The following is a 15,616-nucleotide window of genomic DNA, read 5'->3' on the forward strand; positions in this document are numbered from 1 at the left end:
CTCTCATCTTCTGGCACCCCTATAATTCTGATGTTGGTACGCTTGAAGCTGTCCCAGAGGCTCCTTACACTATCCTCGCATTTTTGGATTCTTTTTTCATTCCGCCCCTCCGGTTGGGTGTTTTTTGCTTCCTCGCATTTCAAATCATTGACTTTATTCTTGCGCTCCTCTGGTCTGCTGTCGGGAGTCTGTATAATATTCGTTATTTCAGTCCGTGTATGCTTAATTTCTAGTTGGTTCCCCATCATAACATCGAGGGTCTCATTAGTTTTCTTGTAGATCTCATTAAGTTTATCGGCGGCTTCTAAACAGTTCTTGAGAGACCTTAAAAGTGTGGTTCTGAACTCTATATCTTCCATTGACAATTTTGTCCTGTTTCTTTGTCTCCGCATTTTGTTATGCTTCCTTGGTGCACCCCCTAGTGGTCTTTGTGCGCAGTCTTATAGTTAAACCTTGATTGTTGTAGCTAATACCAGGGAGGGTTTGACCTCCAGGCCAAGTGGCTATGAGAATCAGCTGTGTCTCTCTTTTGCTTCTTTATGTGGCCTATATCATATGCCTTGGGGCCCCCTATCTTTCCCCAAATCTGTGTTTGGTGAATTGCCTTCTAATTCCTGTGGACAATGTTATGAGGTATAAACATGTGTTTGCTGTGATGTTCATTTTGAAGAAAATGAGGTGAGAGGGTTTATGTGGATACACAGCCCACTGGGTGCTGGGTCATCCATCAGGTATGAGCTTCTATTCTCAAACTCCTCAATCTAGATCAGATGTGACCATGCTGCAAGGCAAGACAACCTTGAAGATAAAAGAAATAGTTTAGCAGCAAAACAAGTTGGGTGAAGAGTCTTCAGCATGTGAGGAGGGCAACTACTGGGTAGTAAATCTCAGCTTCTACTTGTGATGTTTGGGTGCTGGGGTGAGAAGAGCACACATTGCATGTACGTGAGTCTTGGGTCTAATATGTGGAGTGACTGTTCTTTGGTCTCCTCCCATTTTGGTTCGGGATGGCAGTATCTGGATTGGGCTAATTTTTCCCAAGGGCTCTGATTGTGCCATCATGAGGACCGCTTTGAGGAGTGACTTCACTTTGCTGTTTGAGAGCTGCACTTGACTTTGTTCTTAGTGGTCAACCCCTCTAATCTCTAATATTCCTGCTGGCTATATATACTCTGGGCTTGCACAGTCTTTCCTACCCCAGTCTTCTGTGGCCTCTTACTTCAGGCAGCTATCATCTGCCTTATGAACAAAAGAAAATTTTACCTTTATTTTCAGCTTCCACTTTTAAAAATTTAGAACACCCATGCATCTCTCCTAGATCAATGTACCTCTAAAGTTTTGCCTTAGATTCAATGAGATTTCTTAATTGGTTCTCTATTTATTGCTTATTTGCTATTTTTATCTTACAACCGTTCACTGACTCAATCACAATGTGCTATTACAGGCATCCTTTGTGGGACAAGCCCATCAGAAAGCCAGCTGTCTTTTCAACTGGCTTGTGCCAAGTAGGACACAGTGGTACAGCATCAGCTCCTGGTAAATCAGGTCCTGGCAGAATGGGGTGAGCACTAAGGCAGTGGAGCTCCTCCCCCCATGTTTCCAGGGTCCAAAGGACTTCCACTACACCAAAAATCGAGGCTGAGCCCTACCTGCCTTGATCATTGGAGGTGGAAGAGGCTGGTTTGTGGGCCTGGTGAAAACCATCTTCCTGGAATCCATCAGGAGGCGGCAGTACCCTGCAATCAGGCAGGCAAAATTGGTGGCTTCGGGCCACTCCATCAACAGCACCAGAGGCTGGGGGAGAGACAGGAAGAAACATGAGGACACGGGAAGGAGGAAAACAGGTTCAATTCCTGGAGAATGATCGTATAGAAAAGATAATTTGCATGGTTATGGGAACCATAGTTTCTGAACCAAAAATTGAGGCATATGTCCTGACAAATGATTTCTTCTGATTTGAGAGTTAATTTATAGTAAACTCTTACCCATGTATCAAAACTAAATCAACCTTAATTACACATTTAATGGACCACTTTTACTGAAAAAGACTGAAATGATTAAACATCATGTGACTGTTGTGTGGCTTTTATTGGGGTTGTCAGGGCTCAGCAGATGTTCAGGCTAGCTGGGAAAGCTGGGGTAAACCTAGGAGGTGAGGGGAATATCCTTTATGAGAATTTCCTTGAATGCACAACTCATCTCTATAACCACATACAATACCCAGAACAGCTCCTGGACATGGACATTCCGTGCAATCAAGTCCTTCCAGGTCATGGTCTTTCTGGTCTGCAACCCTGTTCAGACCTTCATGTTCTCCCCTTTTCCCTTGGTTTCCCAAAGTGTTCTCAAGATGTTAATTGGTGCTCCTTAAAATAATTCCTTGAGCAAATACATGAGTGAAACCCTGGGTTAAATAACACTATATAGATAATTGTACTTATGGAAATTATCAGATCCTTTAATATATTAATGTGCAGTACCAACTTCAAGAGTAGGACTTCAGTATTCCAACTTTTCTAAAATGTTTTATTTTTTTTAATATTGTCTAAAGTTTTACATATGACCAGCTCAGCTTTTAAGTTAAAGTTGCACCAGCTTTCTTTTCTATCTCCCAGAATCCCAACACATAGCTTGAGTTGAATATTTTGTAGTTCATATAGACAACCCTTTACTATAAGGGCTAGATAGTAAATATTTTAAGCCTTGTTAGCCATACAAACTCTGTTGCAACAACCCTGCCATTGTAGTGTGAGAATGGCCATAGTTAACTATAAGCAATACAAACGGCTGTGATGGTGTTCTAAGAAAACTTTATTTACAGATATAGGCAGTGGGTCAGGTTTGGGTCATGGGCCTTAGTTTGCCACCTGATCTATGGGTGAAGCTTCTTTTCAGCTAAATACAATTGTTTATACTCATTTTGACATCTTTTTCTGCTTGTTTCATTTGCCAACAGTAATCGCCTTCTCCTTTGGAAATTCTCCTCCTGGCTTCTGTTTCCATGAGGTGATATTGTGCTCTGGTTCAGTAATCTCTGACATGTCCATTTCCCTCTTTGGCCAGCTCTTCTTGCACAACCTCCACACGCAATCCATGCAATTACAATGCAAACCACAATAAGGCATTTGGATTCTGCCCCTTAGGCAATGAGCTGGTGATGTTCCTATGCAATACCATCAGCAAGAAAAGGAATGGCCTGTCCCCAGGGAACAATGGTTCCTTTGGGTCGTTAGTAGGAAGGGGCAGAGGGGATGTTTGTACCTCCAGTTAATGGATGTTTCATAGTCACAACAGAATGGTTAACTTTGTGTATAACAAAGTAGAGACAGAAGAGGAATAAAACAGAGAGGGGAGTGAGATATCGCTTTGTGTCTCACTCCTTGTCACCAATGGCAGAAGGATACACAGAGGTTTGGGTGTGAATAGCTGCTACCACCATTACTATGAGGGCCCAAGATTCACTAGGTTTGCCTCAGGAGCTATCACAGACATCATGGTCATCCCTTCTGCTACTGCTTTATTCAGGCTTTCATCATCTTCCTCTAAGACCAAAACTTCTGGAGGTATGTGTGAATGGGTGACAAGTGTACTGAGATCCTGAGCCCCTCAGCCTCTGGGTCCTGTTGCCTCTGGCCACAAGCTGCCTCATCTGTTTATCCCAGTGTGCCATACAAATAGTGACTTTTTGTGATATGGAAAAGGTAGGGACACATCTCAGGTTCTCCAATAGTCTTCTGATTGAACTCCCTGCCTTCAGTCTTCACCTCCATATTGCTACCTAAGTCATGTTCTAAAATATGACTCTCCTTGTCACTTAAAATCTTAAATAGCTCATCACCTAAAACCCATTGCCTTCCATCGTCACATGAGGCCCTTCAGGATCCTAGACCCAACCTGTAGCTTCAAGCGTATCTCCCACTAACTCTGCCTGTGCCCTCCTCCCATTACAGCCCCTTGTCTTATGCTCCAGCAATGACACATCATTTACAATTTGCCAGAGTTGCCATGTTTTTGCAGCCCTTCATAACTTAACCTATGCTGGCCCCTCTGGCTGAGATGCTCCTGTACCCTACTTTGTCCACACAGCAAGCTGCTACACACTGGTTAAATGGCTCATAGACAGCAGGCCCCACTGCAAGATGCAGCCGCTCATCCCAGAACAGTGCCAACACAGTTCCTGACCTCGTGGCACTTATAATCTAGCAGAAAATAAGACATAAACGAAATAATCACAGAAATGAATATAATTGCAAGGTATGATAAGCACTATAAAGGGAAATTACAGAGAGCCATCAGAACGTAGAATGTCCTGGATCAATGTGTGGGTACAAATGTGCACACATGTGACTAATTTGGTGGCAGAAGCTGGAGAGAGTTTCTCTGAGGAAATGGCATTGGCTGAAAAATAGAATAAGGGACCATTTGACCAAAGTATAGGCTGACTGGCTGGCTGACTGATAGAAAAACTGATGGACTAGCTGGCTTCAGGGCAGTTTGGCCTCCTGATGCCCTGGCTGACAAGCGTGGCTGCATGACAGGAAGAATGCCTAAAACCCTAATATCCTGACATCCTGGCTAGTTAAACTGCCGGGTGGCTGGTCAGCTAGCTAATGGACAGATGGGAGGCTAAGTGACTAACTGGCTGACTGACTTAACTGTCTGACTTCAGTTCCCCCTCTTATTTCTTGACCCAAATGTAGCCCAATGTCCGTAGTAAAGCAGCACACAAGCAAAATCCTGTGCACAGAATCAAGCACACCCCCAGCTGGCTCAGCACAGCACATCAGGAACCCCTCCTCTGCATCCTTGCACAGGCAACTGGACCCCAGCATGAGCCAAATGCAGCTTGTAAAAGGAACACAGATGCCAGCAGAGGTAAAAATCAAATCAAAGGCAAACAAACAGGTTGGATAGGTTTTCTTAGAAACCTTGAAAAACAAGTGTGTTTTTTTTTAAACATAGGATTTGAATGATCATGATGTTTAATAATGCTTGTCCCTATAGAAAGCACTAGAGCAATAAAGCTCCAACACGAGAATAGGAGACACATTGGGTCACAAGAGATCCCTTGGGACATTCCTTTAATGGATTCTTTTCCCCCTTTGTGTGTTTCTGTGTAATGGGGCATGGGAATGGCCCAGTGCTATCTCAATTCTAGACTGCTGTCTCTTGGAGAAAGACATTTGCATACTACCTCAAATATACTTCACTAAGAGCAAGTAAGCTGAGTGAAACGGTAACTAAAAATATGCCCAGGTCATCTTCACATGGAGAAGGAGAAAGGGAGAATGGAGTTGGAGGCATGGGCAAACAAGAGAAGGTACAGTGGGGATTAGTTTTACATGCTCCAGCCTTATCTCTTTCCCAGCATTTTGGATTGCCAACTAGGGAGAGGACTGGTCCTGGGGTAGCCTCAGAACACCCTAGCATCCTGAAAAACAGGAAAAGGGTGGGAATTCAGGGGCCTTGAGGGGCAAGGGTACAAGATGATGGTCCTTGAGTCCCAGGGGACCAGTATATTTGGGTTCTTGCCTCCACAACACTGGGAAATGTGAATTGGGCATAGCCAGTCAATTTGGGGACAAGTAAGAATATCACTTTAAGGCAGTGGTTCTTAGGCCAGATGCATATCAGAATTACCTGGGAAGTTTTAAAAATCTATATTCCCTTGGGGAGGTAGAAGAGGATAAATAGGGATAAATAAATGGTGATGAAAGTTCATATTAAATGACTGTCAAATGGAAATCTGAATCTTTTTCTCTCCCTCAATCTTCCCTTTTTCCTTCCTCCACTATATCATGGATCTTACCTCTGCCAATTTATCTGTGAAAGGTATAAATACCATCCTGTCTATTTCATAGGGCACTGACTTGTAAAATAGTGATGCACACAGCAGACATCTCTGATTACATGCATCTGGTTTTATGTAACAAAAATTGGGTGTGAACGTAACATTTATCAATAAAATTATAGCTTTTTTTTAGAGAGAGAAGCATTGATTTGTTGTTCCACTTGCTTATGCATTCATTGGTTGATTCTTGTATGTGCCCTGACAGAGGATGGAACCCCAACCTTGGCTCATCGGGATGACACTAACTGAGTGTCATCAGCCAAAGCCTCAAATCATATCTTTAGTGCAGTGTATGACAGCTTCTTCCTTGAAGGAATCTCACAATATATTAATTTCCTGTTGCCTCTGTGTAGCCTTTAAGCACAAATTTAGTGGCTTAAAAGCTACACATTTATTTTCATACAGTTCTGGAGATCGAGTCTTACGGGGCTAAAATAAAGGGTAGGCAGGGCCGCATCACTTCTGCCTTCTGGAGGCTCTAGGGGAGAATGGGTTTTCTTTCCTTTTCTAGATTCTAGAGGCCACCCCACTCCTTGGCTCATGGCCCCTTCCTCCATCTTCAAGGCCAGCAAGATTGGACTGAGTCCTTCTCATATCACATCACGGACTTTCTATTCTGCCTCCCTCTTTCGCTTACAAGGACCCTTGTGATTACACTGGGTCCATCTGGGTAATTCAAGCTAATATCCCTCTTTTAAGGACAGCTGATTAGCAATCTTACTTCCATCAGCAATATTAATTACTCCCTGCCATATAACATAACATATTCAAAGGTTCTGGGGATTAGGGCATGGGCATCTTTGGATGGCCATTATTCTGCCTACTGCACATGATGAATCTTTTTACAAAGTAGAAACATTTTAATGTAAAGTGGATAATCCTCCTCTGGTTTTTCATATACATTTGATCTGTTGCTTAAAGTAGGACATACCTGAACTATCTGCCACCTGATGGTCTCATCATCTACCTAACCATTCATTGTTTCCAGCAAAGTGCAACCTAGCCCCTTCAATTCACCAAGAAGACCTTCCATTTATCTCCTAATGTAGTCCTTCACCTCTTTACCCACCATGATGTGGACACTCTGTGTGCACGCATAGCACCATTCTTCAGTGCAATTGGGCTACATGAAGTAGGTGATAACTGTTAGGTATAATAAAATGTGTGCTTTGTGTGTGCAAGACAGGAAGTGTGTGGGGACATGCATGCACACTCTTAACGATTCTACACATTTCCCACTCACTCTTTCTTTTTCATTACCACTGCTGTCCCTCCAGCTCAGGCCCTGCCTTTATCACTTCAATCCTGCACTAGCATCATAATCCCCTTCTTGCCTCCCTGGTTTCACATTAGCCTTGCTTCCATCCATTAGGCAAACTAGTCCAAATCAGTTTTCATTCTATCACTCCTCTGCTCCAGGTCCTACAGTGGATTCCCATTATTCTATCACATTGAATCTAAATTTCTCAGACCGGCCTTCAAAGCTTATAACCGGCTTATTCTGCCCATCCCCAATCTCTTCAATCTCTTTTCTCTTTAGTCTCCTCTCCCGCCAAGTAACTATGCTTATCGACCTGCACATATGTCTTACTTATTTCCGTGCTTGCTCTCTGCCTGTGAATACATCCCACTTCTCTCTGCTAATCCATGCCTGTCACTTCAAGATCCAGCTTAAAACACTCTCTTGTGAAAAGCCAGTTCTGTTAACCACTTCCTGTTCTTTTGTTCCACGCTATTCTTGTCTACAAAATTACTTGATTTTAACTTTTATTTAGTGATGTTTTGCTTTTAAAAAAAAAATACTAGGTCTCACTTGTTGAGGACTTATAATGTGTCAGGCAGTGTTCTAAGACATTTTATACACATTTTCTCATTTAATCCTGAATACAATCTTTTGAGTTAGGCACTCCATTTTGCAGTTGAGGAAATCAGTGCTCAGAGAGGTCAAGATACTTTTTCAAGTCTACACAGCTAGGAAGTGGTGCACCTGGGATCTGAACCTGGTCTGTATGATTCCAAAGCTCTATGGAAGCTCTGTTGTTGCCTTATTAAAGTAGGGTATGTGTCTTTGTGGGTTTAGGCCTCCCCTATAAAAGTGTAGCCCCTCCAAGGCAGCCTTCATGCACACAACTGTGGCTAGATCGCTCCTATAAATGAGACTAGTGCTTTACACCCAGGCAATACCCCACCGACCCTGCTTGGCCTGGTTCCTCCAGAGCTCTGGACCCAGAGGTGAGTGTTTCTCAAACCTGGCTATACTAAAGAATCACCCAGGGAACTGAAAAATAAATAAATCCTGATGCCCAGGCTGCACTCCAATCAATTAAACCACAATCTCTGGTAGTAGGACCCAGGCATCAGTATTTTTTAAAGCTCTCAAAAAAATTACATTGTGCAGCCAATATTGAGAATCACTTGTAAAACAAAGAAGATTCTGCTGGAAAGCTGTTTCTCTGTTTTAAACCATTTTTATTTCTCAGGAAGTCACATCTCCCCTGCATGTCTAGTCTCTCCTTCCCCTTCCCTACCTGCTCATTTGGCTTTTTACTTAACATAATCTGAGGGGAACAGCAATCATTGCTTGAGGAAGTGGCCACAAGCCAATTAAATATTAGCTCCAGGCAGGTTCCTAACTCAATGGTGTTCCTGTGAATCACAGGTGAAAAAATTAACATACCAAAGCTTTCTGGGTTTCACAAAGACAAAAAAATAATTTGCTGTTTTGAAACAGCAAACATTTCACCTCTTAATCTGCTAACAGCATCTCCTGGGAAATCCTTAAAGAAAGAAAAGTTGCCCCTTCCTTAATAGCTTTCACCAGCTGGCAGGCAGGGAACGCCATGGAAGATGTGGCTGACCAAGGCTGCCTGCCTTTGCACAGGCAACAGCTGCTTGGTACTCTGAATGAGCTCATCTATGGGAAAAGTTCTAAAGTTCTGGAAGAGGTGGACTCAGGGAGGTGAAATGGGGACCAGGCTCTACCTGCTGTCTCCCCAGGGCCCCTTAGTTCTGTCTACATACTCAGACATCCCCTCCTCCATGATTCCAAGTGTGTGTGTGCCTATAGCAGGGCTTCCCAACTGGTGTACACATATCCTTTCAGCCTTTGGGACAGCCAGACAGAGCTTAGGGTGGCTAGAGTCTCTGGGCTCCATTTACCCTAATATTCTAAATGAATGTAGTTTCCTATGGGTGCTATGACACAAGATTGGGAAGTGATGGCCTGGAGGTAGCTCCAAATTCTCCAGTTCCTCTGCCTTCTGCAAAAGACCTCTTATGGGTTGATTGGACACTCCCTAGCTTTCTCTAGCACTGGCTAACCTTAATACAGTATGTGGTCACAATAGCATGTCCCAGTGGCTCTCTCTATGGAATGCACTGGCGCCTTTCCCCCCACCCACTTCCCCCGGGCACATTGTCCTTGTCTCTATCTTTCTCCTAAGCTCTAAGGGCCCTTTTTTTTTTTCCTCTATAACTTGTTTCCTGAGCCCATTTCTTCTACAGCTCACTTCTTCTACCTCTGTGACTTTTTTTTTTACTTTCTAAATAAACTTCCTCTTATAAGAAAAAATAGTATGTCCCACAGGGTTGAGAAGGGCAAAGAAGATAGCCCAAATGGACTCAGGTTCTGAGCCACTTCTGAATACCTGAACTTCACCTGACAGGCTTAAATTCTCTTTCTCAAGGTTACTTCTTCCTGTGTTCCCAAGGCCTGTTCCTGGGGAGAAGTCGTCCCCAAAGCCAGACTTACCTTGGCATCCAGGATGCTGGTCTCCACTCGGGCCACACCTTGGTTCTCCCGGAACAGCTGGATCTTGCTGATCTTGCTGAACTCGGACAGCACAGTGGTAAGGTTGGTTTTGAGGTCAATAACATGGCTGATACCGTGCCGGGGTCCCACCAGGAGAGTGGTGGCTGATTGCTTTTCATCCTGGTGCCCAAATGTCGTGGGCAGCATTCACAGAAAGAAAGGAAGAGGTGGTGGGAAGAGGAGACAGGAGGAGGAAATAGAAAACAAGCATTGGGCCGGTTCTGCTGGGAAGTCTGGAAGCATTTGGGGCTCAGTGCCAGGGTGGGAGGACAATCTTGAGGGGAAAATGATCTGGGATGCTCCTGTTTTCAGGGCAGGGCCTAGATCATCGGTCCAAATGGGCACCTTAGGCTCAGCAATAGGTTGGGCAGCAGCAGGGTGGCTCTAGCAAAATCATGAAGTAGGTGAAGTTTTTTTTCTGGTGCTTTCATAGCACCCTCTTCCTATCAAGCCCCACAGACTTTCCATTTGTCGCTGCAGGCCACTCAAGGCATCCATCTGGCACTCTGCCTGAACAGAGAGCATCCTGTTTGGTCTTTAACCTCCCCTACCCCACTCCCACCCCACAACTCCAACCAAGGGCAACTCAAACTCTCACTTCTTATTAGTTGCCAAAACCTAAAAAGACAAAGAAATAACTCTGGTCTAAGGTGTTAAGGGTTGATTGGGGTGGGGGTGGGGTCTCTCTCCCTAAGAAGATATTTGCCCTTTAATAGGCACTACAGCAGTTTTAACCCAAAGGGATGGCCTATAAGAATTTTAGCAGTGGCAGGGGTGTGGGGGTTAAGGTGGAGGGAAGGGGCAGTGGGCTTTCAGTGATCCTCAAATCCCAGTATGTAAATGGTTACTTCTGTGCCTGATGGGCTGAATTCACATAAGTGTTCCTGACAGGCTCCTTGGCACCATCAAGCCTGAGCCCTTTGCGGGTCCATTCCCTGGTATTAGCATCACCCCGATGAACCTCTTCCATCTGCTGTAGATACTTTGATGATAAGCAGCTTTCCACTGGTGTGCCCCATGTGCAAGACAATGTGTTCCCCAGAGCAGGACAAGCACCTGGAGACAGCAAGATGATTTGAATTTCCTTTCTGTAGCTCACTAGGTAAACTAGCCTGGGGCACATTCTTGGGTGACCAGCAGTCCCTCCCCCTCCAGAGACAGGTGTTGCTGCAGTGAAGGCCTTGGGTATACAGGGGAAAGCATACTGATTCAGGAAGCCTTGAGTGGGGGGCTTCAGGTATATAAGGAAGAGTAATGAAACAGAGCGTGGGTCAGCAAACTCTGGCTCACAGGGCAAATCTGGCCCACCACCAGTTTTTAGAATGGTTTTTACATTTTTAAATGGTTGGAAAAAATTCAAAAGAGCCACATTTTGTGACATGTGAAAATTACATAAAATTCAAATTTCAGTGTCCATAAATAAATATACTAGAACACAGCTATGCTCATTTGCTTATGCATTGCCTATGGTTGCTTTCATGCTACAATGGCAGAGCTGAGTATCTGTGACATGTGCATAGCCTGACTGCAAAGCCTGAAATATTTACTATGGAAATAGTTTGCCACCTTCTGAAATTGAGGAAAGGGGACACAAAAGGGTCAATGAGGGATGCTGAAAATGAAAATCACCTCTTACTTTACCATTTTACCAGAGGAGGAACCAGAGCACCATGGAAGAGGAGAGGGAGGAGGGAGAGGAGGGAAGATATTTAGAAATATTTGCTGAGACATAATGACATTCTAAAGCTTTAATGTTCTACTGCCCTCCACCCAAGGGCAGTGCCCACAGAGGGCTCCCTCCCACCCAGTCTCGCTACCCTCACTGACCAGGCCCACAGTGTTGAACAAAACACCAGTGAAGGTTGGAAGTTCATTCAGAATTCGAAGATACTGGAGCTTTGCCTGAATTGTGGAGCCCTGTAGAAACAAAACACCCAGAAACATGAGGAACTTGAGACACACAAAAGCAAACCTGTATTCTCAGGAAAGAATGTCAATATCTTACGACAGGAACGTCAGCAAGATACCCTATGGTAGTGTGAGGAGATCCCCAGAGAAACTGCAGAAAGGTTCCCGATCATATGGGGTCTTACCTCTAGCATCCCCTCTCCCTTCCTAAACACTCTTTTTCCTCCTGGTCCTCATTCCTTAAGAATCCAGCTTACTCATTTTGCTCTTGGGTTAATTCCAATATCTTCCCCCAACTGTGAGACCCCACCTCATCTATACCTCTCTCATGAGATCTCCTATAACCACTAGATACTGGCCATCCCCAACTGGGGGTCCCCCTAAGACCTTTGATCCTGAGTATACCTAAGTCACAAGCCTGCTCTTTTTCTGGCATTTCCTCATATAAAAGTCTCTAACAGTGACGGCAGCATCCCCTGGGAGTCACACTGGACTCCTCCCTCATCCTCTTACTACCAGTCACGAAATTATCTTCATTCTACCTCCTGTCTACCCACCCCTCTTCTGTAGCCCCATGGTCATTGCCTTGATGTCCCCGACCTGTGTCAGGGTGGCAGCCAGGTTACCTTCAGTATTGACACTCCATTCCCTTAACCCCTCCACACTGCTTATAGGGATCATCCTAAAACATAAGATTAATCACATCAGTTGCCTGCTTAAAGCTTTCAATGGCTCTCTACTGCCTACAGGGTAAAGTATAACCCCTTTCCACAGCACGCAAGACCCTCCATGAATTGGCTCCTGCCAATCTCTCTATCCTCCTCTCTTGCCCCCATTTCCTCCCCACCCCCCAGGCATGTTCCTTAATTCTGTCCTAGCTTATGCTGAATCATTTGCATTTCTTTCCATGTACCACTCTCTCATGTTCCAAGGGCTTTGTATAGACAGATCTCCCTGCCTTGGAAAATCTTTCTCCCCCAGCTCATTTAGACAAACTGTTATCTATCCATCAAGACCCAGCTCTGGCATCAAATGCACCAAATTCCTGGCCTTTTCTACCTTCCTCAGGTTGGGCTGGGTGTTTCTTCTGCATATTTCCAGAGTACCCACGCTTGTTGCACTTTGCTGTGACTGACTGTGGTGTTTCTTCACTAGCCTGTGCCTGACTTGAGGGTGGAAACCAGGCCCTTTTCAACTTTGTATCTCCAGCCCAAGCACTGGTGAGCCTCAAAAATGTTTGCTGAGGAGACAGCTGAGAGCACTGATGTTCTCCACTGGGAAGAAAACGGTGTGATTAAATATGCACAGCAAGGTAGGGATGGCTTAACTCTCTGGGGAAATTTGCATCTTAAAAGAGAAGCTAGTTGGTAATGCAAGGAATCTGGAATGGATGGAATCTATGGGAGTGATTATGTCCTGTGTCTACATCTGCATTTCTGTGCCTCTCACCACAACTCCTGCCTCCTAGGCACAAGCAGACTGAGCTTCAGAAGCTTGCGAAGGGCCTACAGAAGAAGAAAAAGATAAGGGCTCACAAGGCTGAAGGAGCAGGCAGTAGGAGTTCCTCAGAGGGCATACAAGAAAGTTCAGGAATGCTGATCAGTGACCTGAGCCCTCAACATGCTGCACAGTGACCTATTCTCCAGGTTATGCCTTATCTCATCAGGCTAGGCTTTTATCTCTTAAAATTCCCTGTCCCAGGACCATGAGTTAGAAATTGAATAAGGGAAAGAGCAGTTACTTTCATGGAAAACATGTGCTACTCAGGGTCCAGTGCTGTCCACATGGCAGATGCTCAACCAACACTGACTAAATGGGTGAAATGACATGAGAATTTTCTCCTCCTGCAACTTGGTCCCTTTGCTCTGAGGACATTGGGCTTTCTCAGTGACTGACCACTGAGCTGTCACTGGGGGAAGCTCAGGCTTGGGGAAAACCCGCCTCTGCAATTGTCCTCCGTATCCAGCTAAACAGTATAGTGCCCAAGTTGAAAACAGTGGAGAGGATCCCCAGAAGACCAGACCTGCTGGGAAAGCACACAGGAGCCCACATGGCCACTAATGCCTGAGCAGGGTGCCCAATGGCCTACTCTGGGTACCTTGGTGCCACTGGAAGGATGTGTTTGGTGAGCCTTCAGTTGCTGAGAAAGGGATTTCCGGAAGTTCTTCTCTTTGATGCCCTGCAGGAGGGAGGGGGGGAGAAACGGTTCCAGGCCCCACTCCTTCCTAAAAGCAAAAGAAAAGTAAGAAATTAATGAGAGAGTCCTGGCCAGTGTGGCTCAGCTGGTTGGGCATTGTCACATGCACCAGGAGGTTGCTAGTTCGATTCCTCCGTAGGGGGCGTGCAGGAGGCAGCCAATTTATGTTGCCCTCTGACATTGATGTCTCTCTCCCTCTCCCTTCCTCTCTTTCTAAAAATCAATAAACTATTCTTTAAAAAGAAATTAATGAAAGAGACAAAGTGAGACAGAGAAAGGAAGCAGGTAATACAAACTGAATCTGAGAGGCAGAGATGAAGGAATGAAGCCTGGGAAAAAGAGAAAGATGATGAGGGCAGGAGAAAAACATTGGCCATAGTTCTCTAGTAGAAGCTGTAGCTCAAGGACATCATGATCTAGGTGTAAGTAACTCCAATTCTCACTCATACCGCAGACTTCCATTCCTGAAAATCAAAGCACAGCTCAAACTTTGCACCTTTTCCCTACGTAGCTTTAGCAGGACCCCATCCCAAAGGGCCCCAGCACAACTCACTCCACATTCTTGAGAGAAATCTTCTGACTAGGTCGAGTGGCTGAGACAGTGATATAGATGTGGAGGGCAGCAAGGCCCAAAAGCATCTCTGGCTTGGGGTCCATTCCAAAGCGTTCTCGGATAACATCGTTCCGACTCTACGGGAGAGGGCAATTCAAACCTATTAGTTGAAGGAGATGTTTCCTCCCTACCCACCCATCTATACCCTTCTATCCCAGAAAAATATCCTAGTGTTAGGAAGGCTTCCTAGATCAAGAAGAAGAGGAAAATTCTGCCTTTGGGGAAGCAGTAACAGAGGAAGCTTGGCTCTCATAGACACTATTCACTTCATTCAGCAGATATTGAACAATTTTATTCTCAGTGATGCATGTACACACTGGTATAAGTGAGCAGAACATCTAGGTTGCTGCAAAAGTGAGACTCCCTTTCTTTCCTCCTGTTACAAAATCTTCCCTGCCTTTTCTCAGGGGCCTGTACTCACCCCCCAGCTCAGGTGGAAACAAAGGAAGAGAGATATTGGGATAGGCTCTCTACAGGGCTCTGGCCCAGAAGCCCAGGGTGAGAGATGGATTGCAGAGTTGGGGCAGATATTCTGTTCTGTGGGGTCTGAAGGTCAAAAGCACTGATGAGTCAACCTTCCTTATGCTATCCTAAAAGGGCTACCCTAGAGCTACTGGCCAAAGGTATGACAGTTCCCAAACCCTGAGGGTCAGAGTCCCAGCTATCAATGATTCAGCCCTGGTTAGACCAGTTGCCCATTGTGTTGAGGTGGAACCAGGATGAGCTAAGGGACTAGGGAGCCATGGTACAGCATAGGAGAAAGTGGAAAAGGAATGCTTCATCAATGATCATCTATGTAGAAAATCCAATAGAATCTAAAAAAAAAACAACTACTAGAACTAATAAATTAGCAGGGTTGCAGGATATAATATTAATATACAAAAATGAATTACATTTCTACATGCTTGTGACAATCAGAATTCAAATTAAAATTCAAAAACATTTATCAAAGCACCAAAAATATGAAAAAACTAGGGATATATCTGTCAAAATATGTGGAAAAAAACCCCCTGTACATTGAAAACTAGAAAACATTTCTAAGAATTAAAGAAGATATAAATAAATGTAAAAATATTCTGTATTCATGCGTTTGAAGACTCAATATTATTAAGATGTAAATTCTCCCCTAAATCTATATATAGATTCAACACAATCAAAATCATGGCATGTTTTTGGTAGAAATTGACAAGCAAATTGTAAAATTCACATGGAAATGTGAAGGGCCTAGAATGGTCA

General features: G+C 44.4%; 1 protein-coding gene across 3 annotated transcripts in view; it reads right to left on the reverse strand.

Moving 5' to 3' along the window:
* Positions 1-15,616, reverse strand: part of FRMPD3 (FERM and PDZ domain containing 3) — a 113,558-nt gene that overhangs the window by 24,357 nt on the left and 73,585 nt on the right. For all 3 annotated transcript variants that reach the window (XM_036305752.1, XM_036305753.1, XM_036305754.1), the window contains 5 exons: positions 14,321-14,457; positions 13,669-13,795; positions 11,490-11,579; positions 9,603-9,782; positions 1,650-1,794 (listed from right to left, as the gene is read on the reverse strand). In XM_036305752.1, coding sequence (XP_036161645.1) covers positions 1,650-1,794; positions 9,603-9,782; positions 11,490-11,579; positions 13,669-13,795; positions 14,321-14,457 — 679 coding nt within the window. The remainder of the gene's footprint in view (positions 1-1,649; positions 1,795-9,602; positions 9,783-11,489; positions 11,580-13,668; positions 13,796-14,320; positions 14,458-15,616) is intronic.

The sequence above is a fragment of the Myotis myotis genome, unplaced genomic scaffold (assembly GCF_014108235.1).
Source record: "Myotis myotis isolate mMyoMyo1 unplaced genomic scaffold, mMyoMyo1.p scaffold_m19_p_4, whole genome shotgun sequence".
Classification (NCBI taxonomy): domain Eukaryota; kingdom Metazoa; phylum Chordata; class Mammalia; order Chiroptera; family Vespertilionidae; genus Myotis; species Myotis myotis.